The 14,843-nt window shown below is 42.6% G+C and overlaps 1 protein-coding gene across 2 annotated transcripts in view; it reads left to right on the top strand.

The window, feature by feature from the left end:
- The window catches only part of LOC106608331 (sodium/calcium exchanger 1), a 182,507-nt gene that overhangs the window by 153,928 nt on the left and 13,736 nt on the right, over window positions 1-14,843 (top strand). For both annotated transcript variants that reach the window (XM_014206247.3, XM_014206223.3), the window contains exon 5: window positions 912-1,011. In XM_014206247.3, the coding sequence (XP_014061722.1) occupies window positions 912-1,011 (100 nt within the window). The remainder of the gene's footprint in view (window positions 1-911; window positions 1,012-14,843) is intronic.

The raw sequence follows: 14,843 nt of genomic DNA, 5'->3' as shown, positions 1-14,843 counted from the left end.
CTTGCCTGGGGCTAACAGATAGGAATGAGGAAGTAGGTGATTTGCAGACAGTAGATTTCTCTCTCTTCCTCTTCTTTGCACAACTTCGATCCAACACACCTTGCTAGGAATTGGACAGTAGATGAGGCTGTCCGTCTATTTCTCCAAATATCAATATGTTATATCAGAGACCTTAGCAGAGCTGGAGAGAGTAGTGTAGTTGTCCATTCCTGTATAAACCATCCCACCATTTACTTTCCAAAGCTTCAGTCAATTCAATTACCATTGACGTTTCCTTCCAGAGAAGGGAATATCGGATTTTCCTTCTGATGGTGAGGGAAGACAGAAGGGGATGGACAGAGGAGGAGAGGGGTACTATCCAGCTGTCATCCCAGGAGTGAAGGAGGGGTGGTGGAAGGGATGGATCGAGGAGGAGTTGTTTCCTTCTGTAGGGAGAGAAATCCAGTTTTTCTTGTTTTGGAATCTATACAGGCTGTGATGAGGATTGATTTCCTGAGTGTACTCTAGGAGAGCCTGCACCTGTCCTCTGGGAAGCAGCCTTTATCAAAGAGAGGATTGCAGCTAAAGGCCCAGTAACAGACTGAACCTCCGCTCTCTATCCTCCTGGCCTATGTTATTATCATAGTATGTGGACAGCATCGTCAACTAGCTCCCGAGGACTGGCTCTTGGCTACTATAGCAGTGACATTACATGGCCGAGGCAGTACTTACAACACCCAAGCTCTCTCCCCAACCTTTACCCTCGTTGTTTATTCTAAATACATGCTTACTACAGACAAGTACATAGGTTTTAAAGACAGAAATAGTAATGTGTTCTATATGAATTTGTGGACTTGATGCCCTTGCTTTTCTATATGCATTTCCCCAATATGTTCTTCCTGAACTCCATGTGTTTGGTGTTCCCTGTGCAGAACACTGTGGACAAGCTGATTAAGAAGACAAACCTGGCCCTGCTGGTGGGGACTAACAGCTGGAGAGACCAGTTCATCGAGGCCATCACTGTCAGCGCCGGTGAGCTGAATGCTTTGACCGCCGCACGAGTGTGTGTGTGTGTGTGTGTGTGTGTGTGTGTGTGTGTGTGTGTGTGTGTGTGTGTGTGTGTGTGTGTGTGTGTGTGTGTGTGTGTGTGTGTGTGTGTGTGTGTGTGTGTGTGTGTGTGTGTGTGTGTGTGGCCTGCTGTAGCGAGATCAAGGGTGTGGGGTTTCCACGTCACCAAGTTCAATAACAAAACAGGCACCAGTAGCACAAATAGAATGCAAAGGGGAAGTTTATTTGGGATTTTCGTACACGGGGAAAGAAGGAGGAATTCACCAATCACCTCACAGTCCACAAACCGTTCTCTTTGTCCGTTCCGTTTTCCAGGGGTAATCCTCACACTCAGGTCCTCAGCCAATCTGGTCCGATACACAGGGGTGTTTGTCTGACAGTCCAGGTCACAACATGTAATCTCACAGATAGTAATCTGACAGATAGTAATCACACAGATAGTAATCTGACAGATAGTGATCTCACAGATAGTAATCACACAGATAGGAATCTCACAGATAGTAATCACACAGATAGTAATCTCACAGATAGTAATCACACAGATAGTAATCTGACAGATAGTGATCTCACAGATAGTAATCACACAGATAGTAATCTCACAGATAGTAATCTCACAGATAGTAATCACACAGATAGTAATCTCACAGATAGTAATCACACAGATAGTAATCTCACAGATAGTAATCTCACAGATAGTAATCACACAGATAGTAATCTCACAGATAGTAATCTCACAGATAGTAATCTGACAGATAGTGATCTCACAGATAGTAATCTCTCTTCTCCCACTCTTCATAATGCTCTTGGTTCTCTCCTACTCTGCCTTGCTATGCAGACTGCTTCCCCCTTTTATCCCCAAACACTCCCTGGATTAACCTCTATGGGCTAGGTGGGACGCTAGCGTCCCACCCGTGGTGCACTCCATCAACAGCAGGTGCATTTCAAGAGCGGCAAATTTGAATCCAAATAAATGTCAAAATTCAAATTTTTCAAACATACAACTATTTTACACCCTTTGAAAGATAAACATCTCCTTAATCTAACCACGTTTTACGATTTCAAAAAGGTTTTACGGCGAAAGCATAAATTTAGAGTATGTTAGGACAGTACATTTACAAGAGTTGTGTGTAATGTTTTGTCAATTCAAAGACAGGGTCACCAAAACCATAAAACCAGCTAAAATGATGCACTAACCTTTTACAATCTCCATCAGATGACACTCCTAGGACATTATGTTAGACAATGCATGCATTTTTAGTTCTATCAAGTTCATATTTATATCCAAAAACAGCGTTTTACTATGGCATTGATGTTGAGGAAATCGTTTCCCTCCAATAACCGGCAGTCAATTCAACACCACAAATTAAATAATTAAAATTAGAAAACATTGGTAAAATATTATATTGTCATTTAAAGAATTATAGATTTACATCTCTTGAACGCAATCAATTTGCCAGATTTAAAAATAACCTTACTGGGAAATCACACTTTGCAATAATCTGAGCACTGCGCCCAGAAAAATACGCGTTGCGATACAGACTAGACGTCATGTTGGGGAGATCTAAAATCGAAAATACTATGTAAATAATCCATTACCTTTGATTCTCTTCATCAGATGTCACTTCCAGGTATCACAGGTCCATAACGAATGTAGTTTTGTTCAAAAAAGCTCATCATTTATGTCCAAAAATCTCCGTCTTGTTAGCACATGATCTAAGCCAGCCGGACTTCTCGTCATGAACGAGGGGAAAAAATATATTTACGTTCGTTCAAACGTTGTATAGCATAAATCATTAGGGCCTTTTTTAACCAGAACATGAATAATATTCAAGGTGGACGAATGCATACTCTTTTATAACGTATTGGAACGAGGGTACCCAACATGAACTCGCGCGCCAGGTGTCTAATGGGCCATCATCGTTCCATGGCTCTTGTTCAGTCAGATCTCCCTCCAGAAGACTCAAAACACTTTGTAAAGGCTGGTGACATCTAGTGGAAGCAATAGGAAGTGCCAAAATATTCCTCAGCCCCTGTGTTTTTCAATGGGATAGGTTTAAAGGTAATACAACACATCAGGTATCCACTTCCTGTCAGAAAATGTCTCAGGGTTTTGCCTGCCAAATGAGTTCTGTTATACTCACAGACACCATTCAAACAGTTTTAGAAAATGTAGGGTGTTTTCTATCCATATGTAATAAGTATATGCATATTCTAGTTACTGGGTAGGAGTGGTAACCAGATTAAATCGGGTATGTTTTTTTATCCAGCCGTGTCAATACTGCCCCCTAGCCCTAACAGGTTAACGAGTTACAGTCTTGCCTCGTTGGGGGTGGGGCCAGATATCTCCCCTCAATCACCACTCCCCTCACCTCTCCCTGCCGGCTGGCACAGTGCGCGCGTGTGTACAATCCTTTCTTACAACGGACGAGCACGCTGCAGCATCTCCTCAGAAGATTGATTTTCAATGTAAACACCAACTGGTGGAAATCTGGAGCACTGCAGTCCCACTTCAAGGGATCCCAAGGCCTCTGTTGATTAGAGATGCCATCTTGTCAGTGCATAGCATTGTTGCCTTATTACCTTACGTGTGCTTGTCAGTGTCTATGTGCAAACAGTTTGATTTCTAAAGAGGACATGGCAACTAGCCTTGAAAACTCTGTGAGTGTGTGACTATAAGCTCAGTCTAATAGGGCGGCCACTGAAGCACTTTGGATTTTCGTCGAGGTGTGAATGTGTTTTGTGTGTGTTTTTTTGTATCTGTGGGTGTGTATGAGTGTGTTGAAAGTTACAGCATGTGTATTACTGTGTGTGTGTGTGTGTGTGTGTGTGTGTGTGTGTGTGTGTGTGTGTGTGTGTGTGTGTGTGTGTGTGTGTGTGTGTGTGTGTGTGTGTGTGTGTGTGTGCGCTAGTTATCTACTGTGTCGTTCAATTGTTCCCGCTCTGGCTCAATAAATGACAAGCCCTGTCTCCGCTCTCTTATCTGGAATTAGGCTGTGTTGACGTTTTGACAGCGTGTGTGTGTGTGTGTGTGTGTGTGTGTGTGTGTGTGTGTGTGCGCCTCCTGGATCGACTAGACACTAACCCGTCACACACCCCAGGTATTTAAGCTCCTTTTGTTTCCGCTAAAAGCTGTCTGTGCGTGTGTGCTTCTCTCTCTCTCACCCTCTCACTTTCTCTCTCTCTCTCTCTCTGTCTCTCTCTCTCTCTGTCTAGCTCTTTCTCTCTCTCTGTCTAGTTCTTTCTTTCTCTACCTCTGGACTTGCTGCTGTGTTTAAAATGCACATACAGTCATGAAATATTGATCTCCCCTTACCTCCCCTCTCTCTTTATCTTTCTTTCTTTTTTTTCTTTCTTTTGCCCTGCAGCCCCTCTGATTATATTTGTTCTGAAGCCAGTAGAGAGGGAGAGTGTGTCAGGCAGCGTAGCATTTGCAGCGCTATCCTCCTCACAAGTTAGTTTAAGAGAAATCATTGGCTTCCCACTGTGACTTGGTCCAGGGTGTTGATGGAGATTGGGTGTGACATTTTCGCCAGTGGGTGGGTTGGTGGCTTCTCCAAACCTGTGGGGCAGCAATGCTGTGTGGAATCCCACATTAAAAATACAGTTTACTACAGAATACTACAGTACTTACTATATAATTTTGAACTGTAGTATACTGTAGAATACAATACTACCTACTGTAGTATACCTCGGTCATGAGTAGTACTTACTATAGGATTTTGTAGTATACTGTGGAATACTACAGTAAATAATAGAGTATACTACAGACAGCAAAAACACTACAGTAAATAATACAGTAATGTCCGCAAAAACATACAGGGAATGCCATAGTATTTAACCATAATATATATACTACAGTATTTTTTCATGTGGGATGTGCGTGTGTGTATGTGTGGCCGGTGTCCACAGTGTTCACTTCTTCCCCCATATCAGTCTCAGATAAATGTCCTGACAGTCAGATAATAACTACCCTGACAACTCTGTCATTATTTCCTTTCGTGAATCTGCCCATCTCTTTGTGGCTGTGCAGATGGGTGTGTCATAAGTGTGTGTGTCTCTGTGTCTGTACTCCCTGTGACCTGTGAGTGACAGCCCCACCACGGAGCTAATACAGTGCTAGATGATTCATTTATTTGGCCATCACCACTAAAGAGAAGAGAGACTGCTGAGTTGTGACAAGAACACCGAGACTGTGACTGACTGCAGAGAACCTCCCCAGGCCTATCTCAATGACACAGCAGCATATGTGCTCTTCGCTGCCAGTCAGAGAGAAATTATTACCCGGAATTACTTTAACGACCATCCTCTATCAACACTGAGCAGCTGTAATAGAGATGTGACTCATTGATGAAGTCGAGGGTGAGGAGTTGGCGGAGATACACAGATATGCCTTCAGTAGGCAGAGAAAGAGGGGGAGGAGGAGTAAGGAAGATAGGGGAAATAGATGAAAGGAAGCCTCAGAGAATAGAACACCATTTTCTTATTGAGAGAGAGAGAGAGAGAGAGAGAGAGAGAGAGAGAGAGAGAGAGAGAGAGAGAGAGAGCGAGAGAGAGAGAGAGAGAGAGAGAGAGAGAGAGAGAGAGAGAGAGAGAGAAAGATGTGTTACAGCAGGAGTAGGTAACTAGATTCAGCAGCGGACCAATTTTTATAGGAGCTGCTGGTCGGGGGCCGTAACATAATTATAATAATTTTAAGCACTGCAAATTGACCACAACTGAGCCCAAAAAAAGAGAGTGTATTTGAAAATAACAATCATTTCATACCTTGACTACGTTGAGACTGGATCACGCCTTTTTTTTTTTTGTGGGAATGCTTCAACCAGACATGAAATATATAATTATTTATTTATTTATTACCCAAAACTTAGGGGGCCAAAATAAATCACTTGCGGGCCAGTTGTGGCCCGTGGGCCGCCTGTTGCTGACCCCTAGGTTACAGTATGTGATTGTTTGTGTCTGTATGTGTTGCAGATGTGTGATGGGTTATCCTCCAGGATTCATCCCATTAACTGTGACTGCATGGGGAGAGATTGGCTCAGTCTTATCTCTTTACCATAGCTAACTGGTTAATTGGCTCAGTTAGCCTATAGCTCGGTAGCTAATAGCTTAGCATGCAGGCTGGTTCTAATGCTGGGGATTCGACAGACGTCAACCAGCGTTGGAGTCTCAGCGTAGAGTTTAATATTAGTGTTCCTCAGCTAGGATGTGAACCCACTGACCCTCTCTCTATATCCCTCTCTCCCTCTCTCTCTCTCTCTCTCTCTCTCTCTCTCTCTCTCTCTCTCTCTCTCTCTCTCTCTCTCTCTCTCTCTCTCTCTCTCTCTCTCTCTCTCTCTCTCTCTATATATATATAATTTCTTCCCTAACCTCTGCTTCCGCTGGCTAAACTCAATCATTTAACATTCGGGACAGTGAAGTGTTTAATTGGATTTTACAGTGCTTTCGGAAAGTGTCCAGACCCCTTGACCTTTTCCAAATTTTGTTACATTACAGCCTTATTCTAAAATGGATTAAATAAGAACAAAATCCTCAGCAATCTACACACAATACCCCATAATGACAAAGCGAAAACAGGTTTTTAGACATTTTTGCAAATATATTACACCTAACAAACAGAAATACCTTATTTGCATAACCCTTTGCTATGAGACTCGAAACCATGCCATTAGGTTGAAGGAATTGTCCGTAGAGCTCCGAGACAGGACTGTGTCAAGGCACAGATCTGGGGAAGGGTACAAAATCATTTCTGCAGCATTGAAGGTCCTCAAGAACACAGTGGTCTCCATCATTCTTACATTGAAGAAGTTTGGAACCACCAAGACTCTTCCTAGAGCTGTCCGCCCAGACAACTGAGCAATCGGGGGAGAAGGGCCTTGGTCAGGGAGGTGACCAAGAACCCGATGGTCACTCTGACAGAGATCCTCTTTGGAGATGGGAGAACCTTCCAGAAGGACAACCATCTCTGCAGCACTCCACCAATCAGGCCTTTATGGTAGAGTGGCCAGACGGAAGCCACTTCTCAGTAAAAGGCACATGACAGCCCACTTGGAGTTTTACAAAAGGCACCTAAAGACTCTCAGACCATGAGAAACAAGAATCTCTGGTCTGATGAAACCAAGATTGAACTCTGGCCTGAATGCATCACATCTGGAGGAAACCTGGAACCATCCATACAGTGAAGCATGGTGGTGGCAGCATCATGCTGTGGGGATGTTTTTCAGCGGCAGGGACTGAAAGAATAGTCAGGATCGAGGGAAAGATGAATGGAGCAAATTACTCAGGACTTCAGACCGGGATGAAGGTTCACCTTCCAACAGGACAATGACCCTAAGCACACAGACAAGACAACGCAGGAGTGGCATCGGGACAAGTCTCTGAATGTCCTCGAGTGGCCCAGCCAGAGCCCGGACTTGAACCCGATCGAACATCTCTGTACAGACCTGAAAATTTCTGTGCAGCAATCCTCCCCATCCAACCTGACAGAGCTTGAGAGGATCTGGAGAGAAGAATGGGAGAAACTCCCCAAATACAGTTGTTTCAAGCTTTGTCATTATGGGGTATTGCATGTAGATTGATGAGAAAAAAACAACATTTGAATCAATTATAGAATAAGGCTGTAACCTAACAAAATGTGTAAAAAGCCAAGGGGTCTGAATACTTCCGAAGGCACTGTAAAGTTGAATATGAATGTAGTGCTCCGGTCCTGTGTGCCCAGTTTAATGTCGCCTCCGCTGGGTTTGGAGCTGGCTGCCTCTCCCTGTAGGACATGATGGAAAGATGAACACCTCCTCAATGACCTCTCACTGTCACCTACAACCTGCCATCACCTGCAGACACATTGGACATTGGCCAGAGGCTCACTCTCTCTTCCTCTTTCTACAGCATCTCTTTCTCTCACTCTCTTTCTCTCTCTTTTTCCCTATTCATGGTTTTACTTCTGTCTGTGCATCACAGTGTGTGTTGGCGACTGTAATGTGTGTTTGAGTTCATGCGTGTAGTTTATATTGCTGAGCGATTGGTGACTTTTGGTTCGATTATAAAAAAATTATATAATCATGGTTTTTGGTTTCATCAATATTTAATTTTTTTTCGTTAAATGCATTATGAAATAATGACATTACAATGATTTTAGAGCTTTTTAATAGAAATTTCAAAGACAAAAATAGTGAACATTAAAAAAATATTCCATTGTCTCTGTCAGGTCCACAGTGGGTAGACATCAATAGAAAAATGTGAAATTACTATGAAGTGTAATATTTGCATAATGAAAACTACAACTCCCTTCAGCCCAGCGTAGTTCTTGCCCTGATTTCTCTCTTGAATTATTTTATTTCTCTCTGGAGAAACATTGCTTTGGGCTCACAAAAAATAAATAAATGGAATTCAAATAATTTAACTGACGTCGGTCAATTAGTTGTTTAATAACCCGCAAAAAATGAAATGTCGGTTAATCGCTCAGCACTAGTAATTTGTGTGAATGTGTATCTTTCCTGTAGGGTATGCTGTGTGTGCAGCAGGTATGATCATCACAGCAGTGTTCATTATTCACACTACCTAAACACACACAAACTCCCTTCTACAGTATGTGGCGATACAGAGGACATTGCCCGACCTTATCTGACCCTTGTTGACCCGTGCCACACAGGGGTCAGTTTAATTGGCAAGTTACAGACCTAGGGGACTCAGAGCACAGCTACCTGCTGAGACAGACATATGGCAGCCTGGGCCAAACATTATCTTGGATATTGTTAGTCTGGAGTTGAACACTTAGTCCAAACAGAAAGCTCTGATTTAGTCAAAGGAATAGAATGGTTTATTATCCTTCTCCTGTGAGGAAATTCAAGATAGATAGAGAGAATCAGTCTATTAGCGACAGCCACGGCTCAACTCGAGAATTATTCCAATGGATACAGTTTAACTATATCAGGGAATATGTTAGTCCGAATCAGAAATCCATACGAAATCCATACTGTAGCGAAAGTATATGATGTGCATGTTAATGTTAACCTTTATGTGTGTGAGATTTCCTGGGACAGAAGAAGCATTTCAACAGCATTTCAAATGATTTAATGAATGTACATGTTGACCCTGAAATCATCTAAAAACGAACACTTAAGCACCATTAATCATCCGTTAAAAGCCTTTAGACATATCAGCAGGCGCTAGCTGGTTGTGTAGAGGCAGGGGTTAAGGTGGCTGTGGCTAATGGCGATAAAGCCAGCCTGTTTACTGATGCATTAAGTGGATGGGTGTGTGACAAGACTGTAAAGTGGGAGTTTTGAAAGGGCGTAACCACCATTCATTTTTTCTCTCTTTTTTCTGTATGCTATACTCTCTCTCTCTCTCTCTCTCTCTCTCTCTCTCTCTCTCTCTCTCTTAGTGTGTATGTGCGTAAAACTGGCACACACTGTGCTGCACATATGTATATACTTGTGTATTATATCTGCAGTAGAACACAGAGTACATTTATCTCTCTCAACCTCTCTCTCATAACTGTGTGTTTAATGATGAGTAACCACAGGCAGGGATGTGAGCCTCAGAGCTCGCTCAGGCTATAAAGTAATGTCCCTCTGTTGGCTTACTTTATTACTCCAGTCACTTCCCTACTGAATATTCCTTCTAGAATAGCCTCTCTCTCTCTCCTTCCTACTGCAATCTCTTTTTTTCCCTCCTACTTCCTCCTCTCTACCTCTCCATGGGAAGGAACGTCTGATTAATACAGTATGAGCGGTAAGAAACCAGGAGGGAAGGAGGAAAGGAACTGATGTAGAGAGAGGAAGGAGAGGGGAGGGGTTGATTGTAGAGAGCATAGATCGAAATGAATGGTCGATAGACAGATTAAACAAAATGATAAGGGAGGAAAGTAGAGAGGAGAGGTCAGGGGGTTGAAGGAGTGGTAGGTGGACTAATGAGAGGAGGTGTAAAGGAGTGATGGATAAACAGATGAGAGGAGTGGGAAGGGGAGATGATGTATAAAGGACAGATGAGAGGAGGCGTAAAGGAGTGATGGATAAACAGATGAGAGGAGTGGGAAGGGGAGATGATGTATAAAGGACAGATGAGAGGAGGCGTAAAGGAGTGATGGATAAACAGATGAGAGGAGTGGGAAGGGGAGATGATGTATAAAGGACAGATGAGAGGAGGTGTAAAGGAGTGATGGATAAACAGATGAGAGGAGTGGGAAGGGGAGATGATGTATAAAGGACAGATGAGAGGAGGTGTAAAGGAGTGATGGATAAACAGATGAGAGGAGTGGGAAGGGGAGATGATGTATAAAGGACAGATGAGAGGAGGTGTAAAGGAGTGATGGATAAACAGATGAGAGGAGTGGGAAGGGGAGATGATGTATAAAGGACAGATGAGAGGAGGTGTCAGGGGTAAAGATTAGGAGCAGGTCATGAGACTGGCTCTGATGTCACCACCTCCTCCACACTCCTCTCTGTATGTGGCGTGTGTGTTTGTATGTGCGTGCCTGTATAATTAAGGACAGGGTAACTGAGCTCCATTACAGAGATGAGGGAGAAAGAGAGAGAAAACATTTAGAGAGAAAAGAGAATGAGGGGGAGAGAGAGAGAGAGAGAGAGAGAGAGAGGCCAACTCTCTACATTTAGTGCCCAAAATCCTGTTTTGGCATGGGCAGCGCCATTGAGGACTTTGACCATTTTGAAGTAGTCAACTGGGTGGGACTTAAGGAAGGATCACATCATTTCATCCAGGTCACCAGGATATATCAGCCAATGAATTATACTTGTGAGGAAACATTCCATAACTGCAGGTGGCAGTAAATCTCTCTCTCGCTTCTCTCAGGTCCATGTATGTAGTGAGTATTTTCACCCCCTATGTTTAACTTAATGATTGATGATGATGAGTGGAACTCCTTACAGTAGGAGATACATACAGGAACTAAGAGTGAGTCACTTCATGTCCCAGTTGTTCACAGGGCAGGCTATTTGAGGCCATAGCTTTGGGTTCTCAGATAAACCCTGACACGAATTATGTAAAGCATTCCTCGCCTACACTGGATGAGTGCCTTCTTTATCATCCTAATGCACATTTTTCAACAGGCACTTCTCTAGCTTTCTCGGGAGATGGTTTGTATTTATATGGCTAGGGAGATAGTTTGTATTTATATGGCTAGGGAGATGGGTTGTATTTATACGGCTAGGGAGATGGTTTGTATTTATACGGCTAGAGAGATGGTTTGTATTTATATGGCTAGGGAGATGGTTTGTATTTATACGGCTAGGGAGATGGTTTGTATTTATATGGCTAGGGAGATGGTTTGTATTTATATGGCTAGGGAGATGGTTTGTATTTATATGGCTAGGGAGATGGGTTGTATTTATATGGCTAGGGAGATGGTTTGTATTTATACGGCTAGGGAGATGGTTTGTATTTATATGGCTAGGGAGATAGTTTGTATTTATATGGCTAGGGAGATGGTTTGTATTTATATGGCATCGGGAGATGGTTTGTATTTATATGGCTAGGGAGATGGTTTGTATTTATATGGCTAGGGAGATGGTTTGTATTTATATGGCTAGGGAGATGGTTTGTATTTATATGGCTAGGGAGATAGTTTGTATTTATACGGCTAGGGATATAGTTTGTATTTATATGGCTAGGGAGATAGTTTGTATTTATATGGCTAGGGAGATGGTTTGTATTTATATGGCTAGGGAGATAGTTTGTATTTATACGGCTAGGGATATAGTTTGTATTTATATGGCTAGGGAGATAGTTTGTATTTATATGGCTAGGGAGATGGTTTTTATTTATATGGCTAGGGAGATGGTTTGTATTTATATGGCTAGGGAGATGGGTTGTATTTATATGGCTAGGGATATAGTTTGTATTTATATGGCTAGGGAGATGGGTTGTATTTATATGGCTAGGGATATAGTTTGTATTTATATGGCTAGGGAGATGGTTTGTATTTATATGGCTAGGGAGATGGTTTGTATTTATATGGCTAGGGAGATAGTTTGTATTTATATGGCTAGGAAGATGGTTTGTATTTATATGGCTAGGGAGATAGTTTGTATTTATATGGCTAGGGATATAGTTTGTATTTATACGGCTAGGGATATAGTTTGTATTTATATGGCTAGGGAGATAGTTTGTATTTATATGGCTAGGGAGATGGTTTGTATTTATATGGCTAGGGAGATAGTTTGTATTTATACGGCTAGGGATATAGTTTGTATTTATATGGCTAGGGAGATGGTTTGTATTTATATGGCTAGGGAGATAGTTTGTATTTATATGGCTAGGGAGATGGTTTGTATTTATATGGCTAGGGAGATAGTTTGTATTTATATGGCTAGGGAGATGGTTTGTATTTATATGGCTAGGGAGATGGTTTGTATTTATATGGCATCGGGAGATGGTTTGTATTTATATGGCTAGGGAGATGGTTTGTATTTATATGGCTAGGGAGATGGTTTGTATTTATATGGCTAGGGAGATGGTTTGTATTTATATGGCTAGGGAGATGGTTTGTATTTATATGGCTAGGGAGATGGTTTGTATTTATATGGCTAGGGAGATAGTTTGTATTTATATGGCTAGGGAGATGGTTTGTATTTATATGGCTAGGGAGATAGTTTGTATTTATATGGCTAGGGAGATGGTTTGTATTTATATGGCTAGGGAGATGGGTTGTATTTATATGGCTAGGGAGATAGTTTGTATTTATATGGCTAGGGATATAGTTTGTATTTATATGGCTAGGGAGATGGTTTGTATTTATATGGCTAGGGAGATGGTTTGTATTTATACGGCTAGGGAGATAGTTTGTATTTATATGGCATCGGGAGATAGTTTGTATTTATATGGCATCGGGAGATAGTTTGTATTTATATGTTATCGGGAGATGGTTTGTATTTATACGGCTAGGGAGATGGTTTGTATTTATATGGCATCGGGAGATAGTTTGTATTTATAAGTCTACTCTGAGCACTGCACAAATAACACAGAGTGTGTTAGAGCGGATTACTTTTGTCAAGTCGTTGACCATCGTTGGTCACTGCCTTTTGAAGTGTGCTGTATTACGTTGGTCACTGCCTTCTGAAGTGTGCTGCATTATGTTGGTCACTGCCTTCTGAAGTGTGCTGCATTACGTTGGTCACTGCCTTCTGAAGTGTGCTGCATTACGTTGGTCACTGCCTTCTGAAGTGTGCTGCATTACGTTGGTCACTGCCTTCTGAAGTGTGCTGCATTACGCAGATAACAATTGTCCAACTTGCGGTGATCAAAGGTCATGAAGTTCTGACTGCAGTTTGTCTTTATCAACGTCATCCTGCAGCCAGCGCCTGCATTGTGGGAGTCTCTGTTGTCAACCAATCATTAGGGTGGTTTTGTTTGACCCACGCGAACGTGACCAAAGACATGACTGAAACAGGAACAAACTTTGCCGTGATTCATGTATACAGTGGATATGTACAAATGAATGTGATATTTGAGGCTTTCTCACCAATTCATAGTACAATGTACACACACATACAGTATGTTTACAGTTTGTGAGTGTGTGATATGCTGGTTGCAGACATGTTTATTTCGACAAGAAAAACTTGTATAAATGATGGCAACACTACCATGTTGCACTGAGCCTTGCTGTTGGAAAACCACATCAGTGGTGCACCTCCCACAACTTTACTCCTCAACTTTTGTCTGCAGTTGGTAGCTTCAGCCTTGCCACTGAAACGAGCCCACAATCTCAGTAAGGGCCCTCATCTGGGGCTGCTCCACTGTGAGGGTTGCCCATCACCCTGTTAACACAAGCCTCTCAGCCTGTTAACACATGGTTCTTCACAGTAGATTACCGCCATTACTAGCCCAAGGGAGAGGAGACGGCAGGCAGGCAGATCATTGGCTGTATATGAATGGGAAAAACCATCTAAAAATCACGTGACACCATTCATTCCTATGTGAAGACTCAATAGCGCATGTGAAGCCAAGGAAGTCGGTTAAGATGGCGTCTCGTGGAGACATAACGGGATATACTCTTTTCACGCCACTTTGATGCAGCTACGACTGGAAGTGATTTTCGTAGCAGGTTAGGAGAGCATTTTCTCTAACCCTAACTATTTTCCTAACCTTAACTTAATTATCCTAAACTGCTACATTCATTCTCCTAACCTGCTAAGGTGTAACGGTCGTCGTACGTAGTGGACCAAGGCGCAGTGGGTTGAGTGCTCATAGTGACTTTATTTAACACTGAACAAACAAAACAATCGAACGAACAGGATTGCAGGCTAAACACACAGCTATGCAACAACTTCCCACAAAGGGACAGGTGAAAATAGGCCAGCTAAGTATGACTCTCAATCAGCAACAACGATGTTCAGCTGTTCCTGATTGAGAGCCATACCAGGCCAACAAAGAAATACACAACATAGACAGAGCATAGAAATACGAAATATAGAACATAACCCAAAAAAACACAAAATACTCTAACCAAACACCTCTCTACATAAACACATATACTAACAAACCCCGAACCACATAAAACAAATACCCCCCTGCCACGTCCTGACCAAGCTACAATAACAAATAACCCCTTTACTGGTCAGAACGTGACAGTACCCCCCCCCAAGGTGCAGACCCCGGACGCACCTCAGACAAAAATAAACACAAAAATAAACCCCCCAAACTAAAGGGAGGGTGGCTGCCGTCCTGAGGTCTGTGCCAGACTGGATACACGCACCTCAGGGCTAGTGCGAGGAGCAGGAACAGAACGAGTTGGACTGGGCTGACTCACTGGAGGCCTGGTGCGTGGTGCTGGCTTAGGAGAC

This window comes from Salmo salar, chromosome 01 (genome assembly GCF_965601325.2).
Source record: "Salmo salar chromosome 01, fSalSal1, whole genome shotgun sequence".
Taxonomy (NCBI): domain Eukaryota; kingdom Metazoa; phylum Chordata; class Actinopteri; order Salmoniformes; family Salmonidae; genus Salmo; species Salmo salar.
Note: the sequence above shows the minus strand (reverse complement) of the source record. Positions and strands in the feature narration are given on the sequence as shown.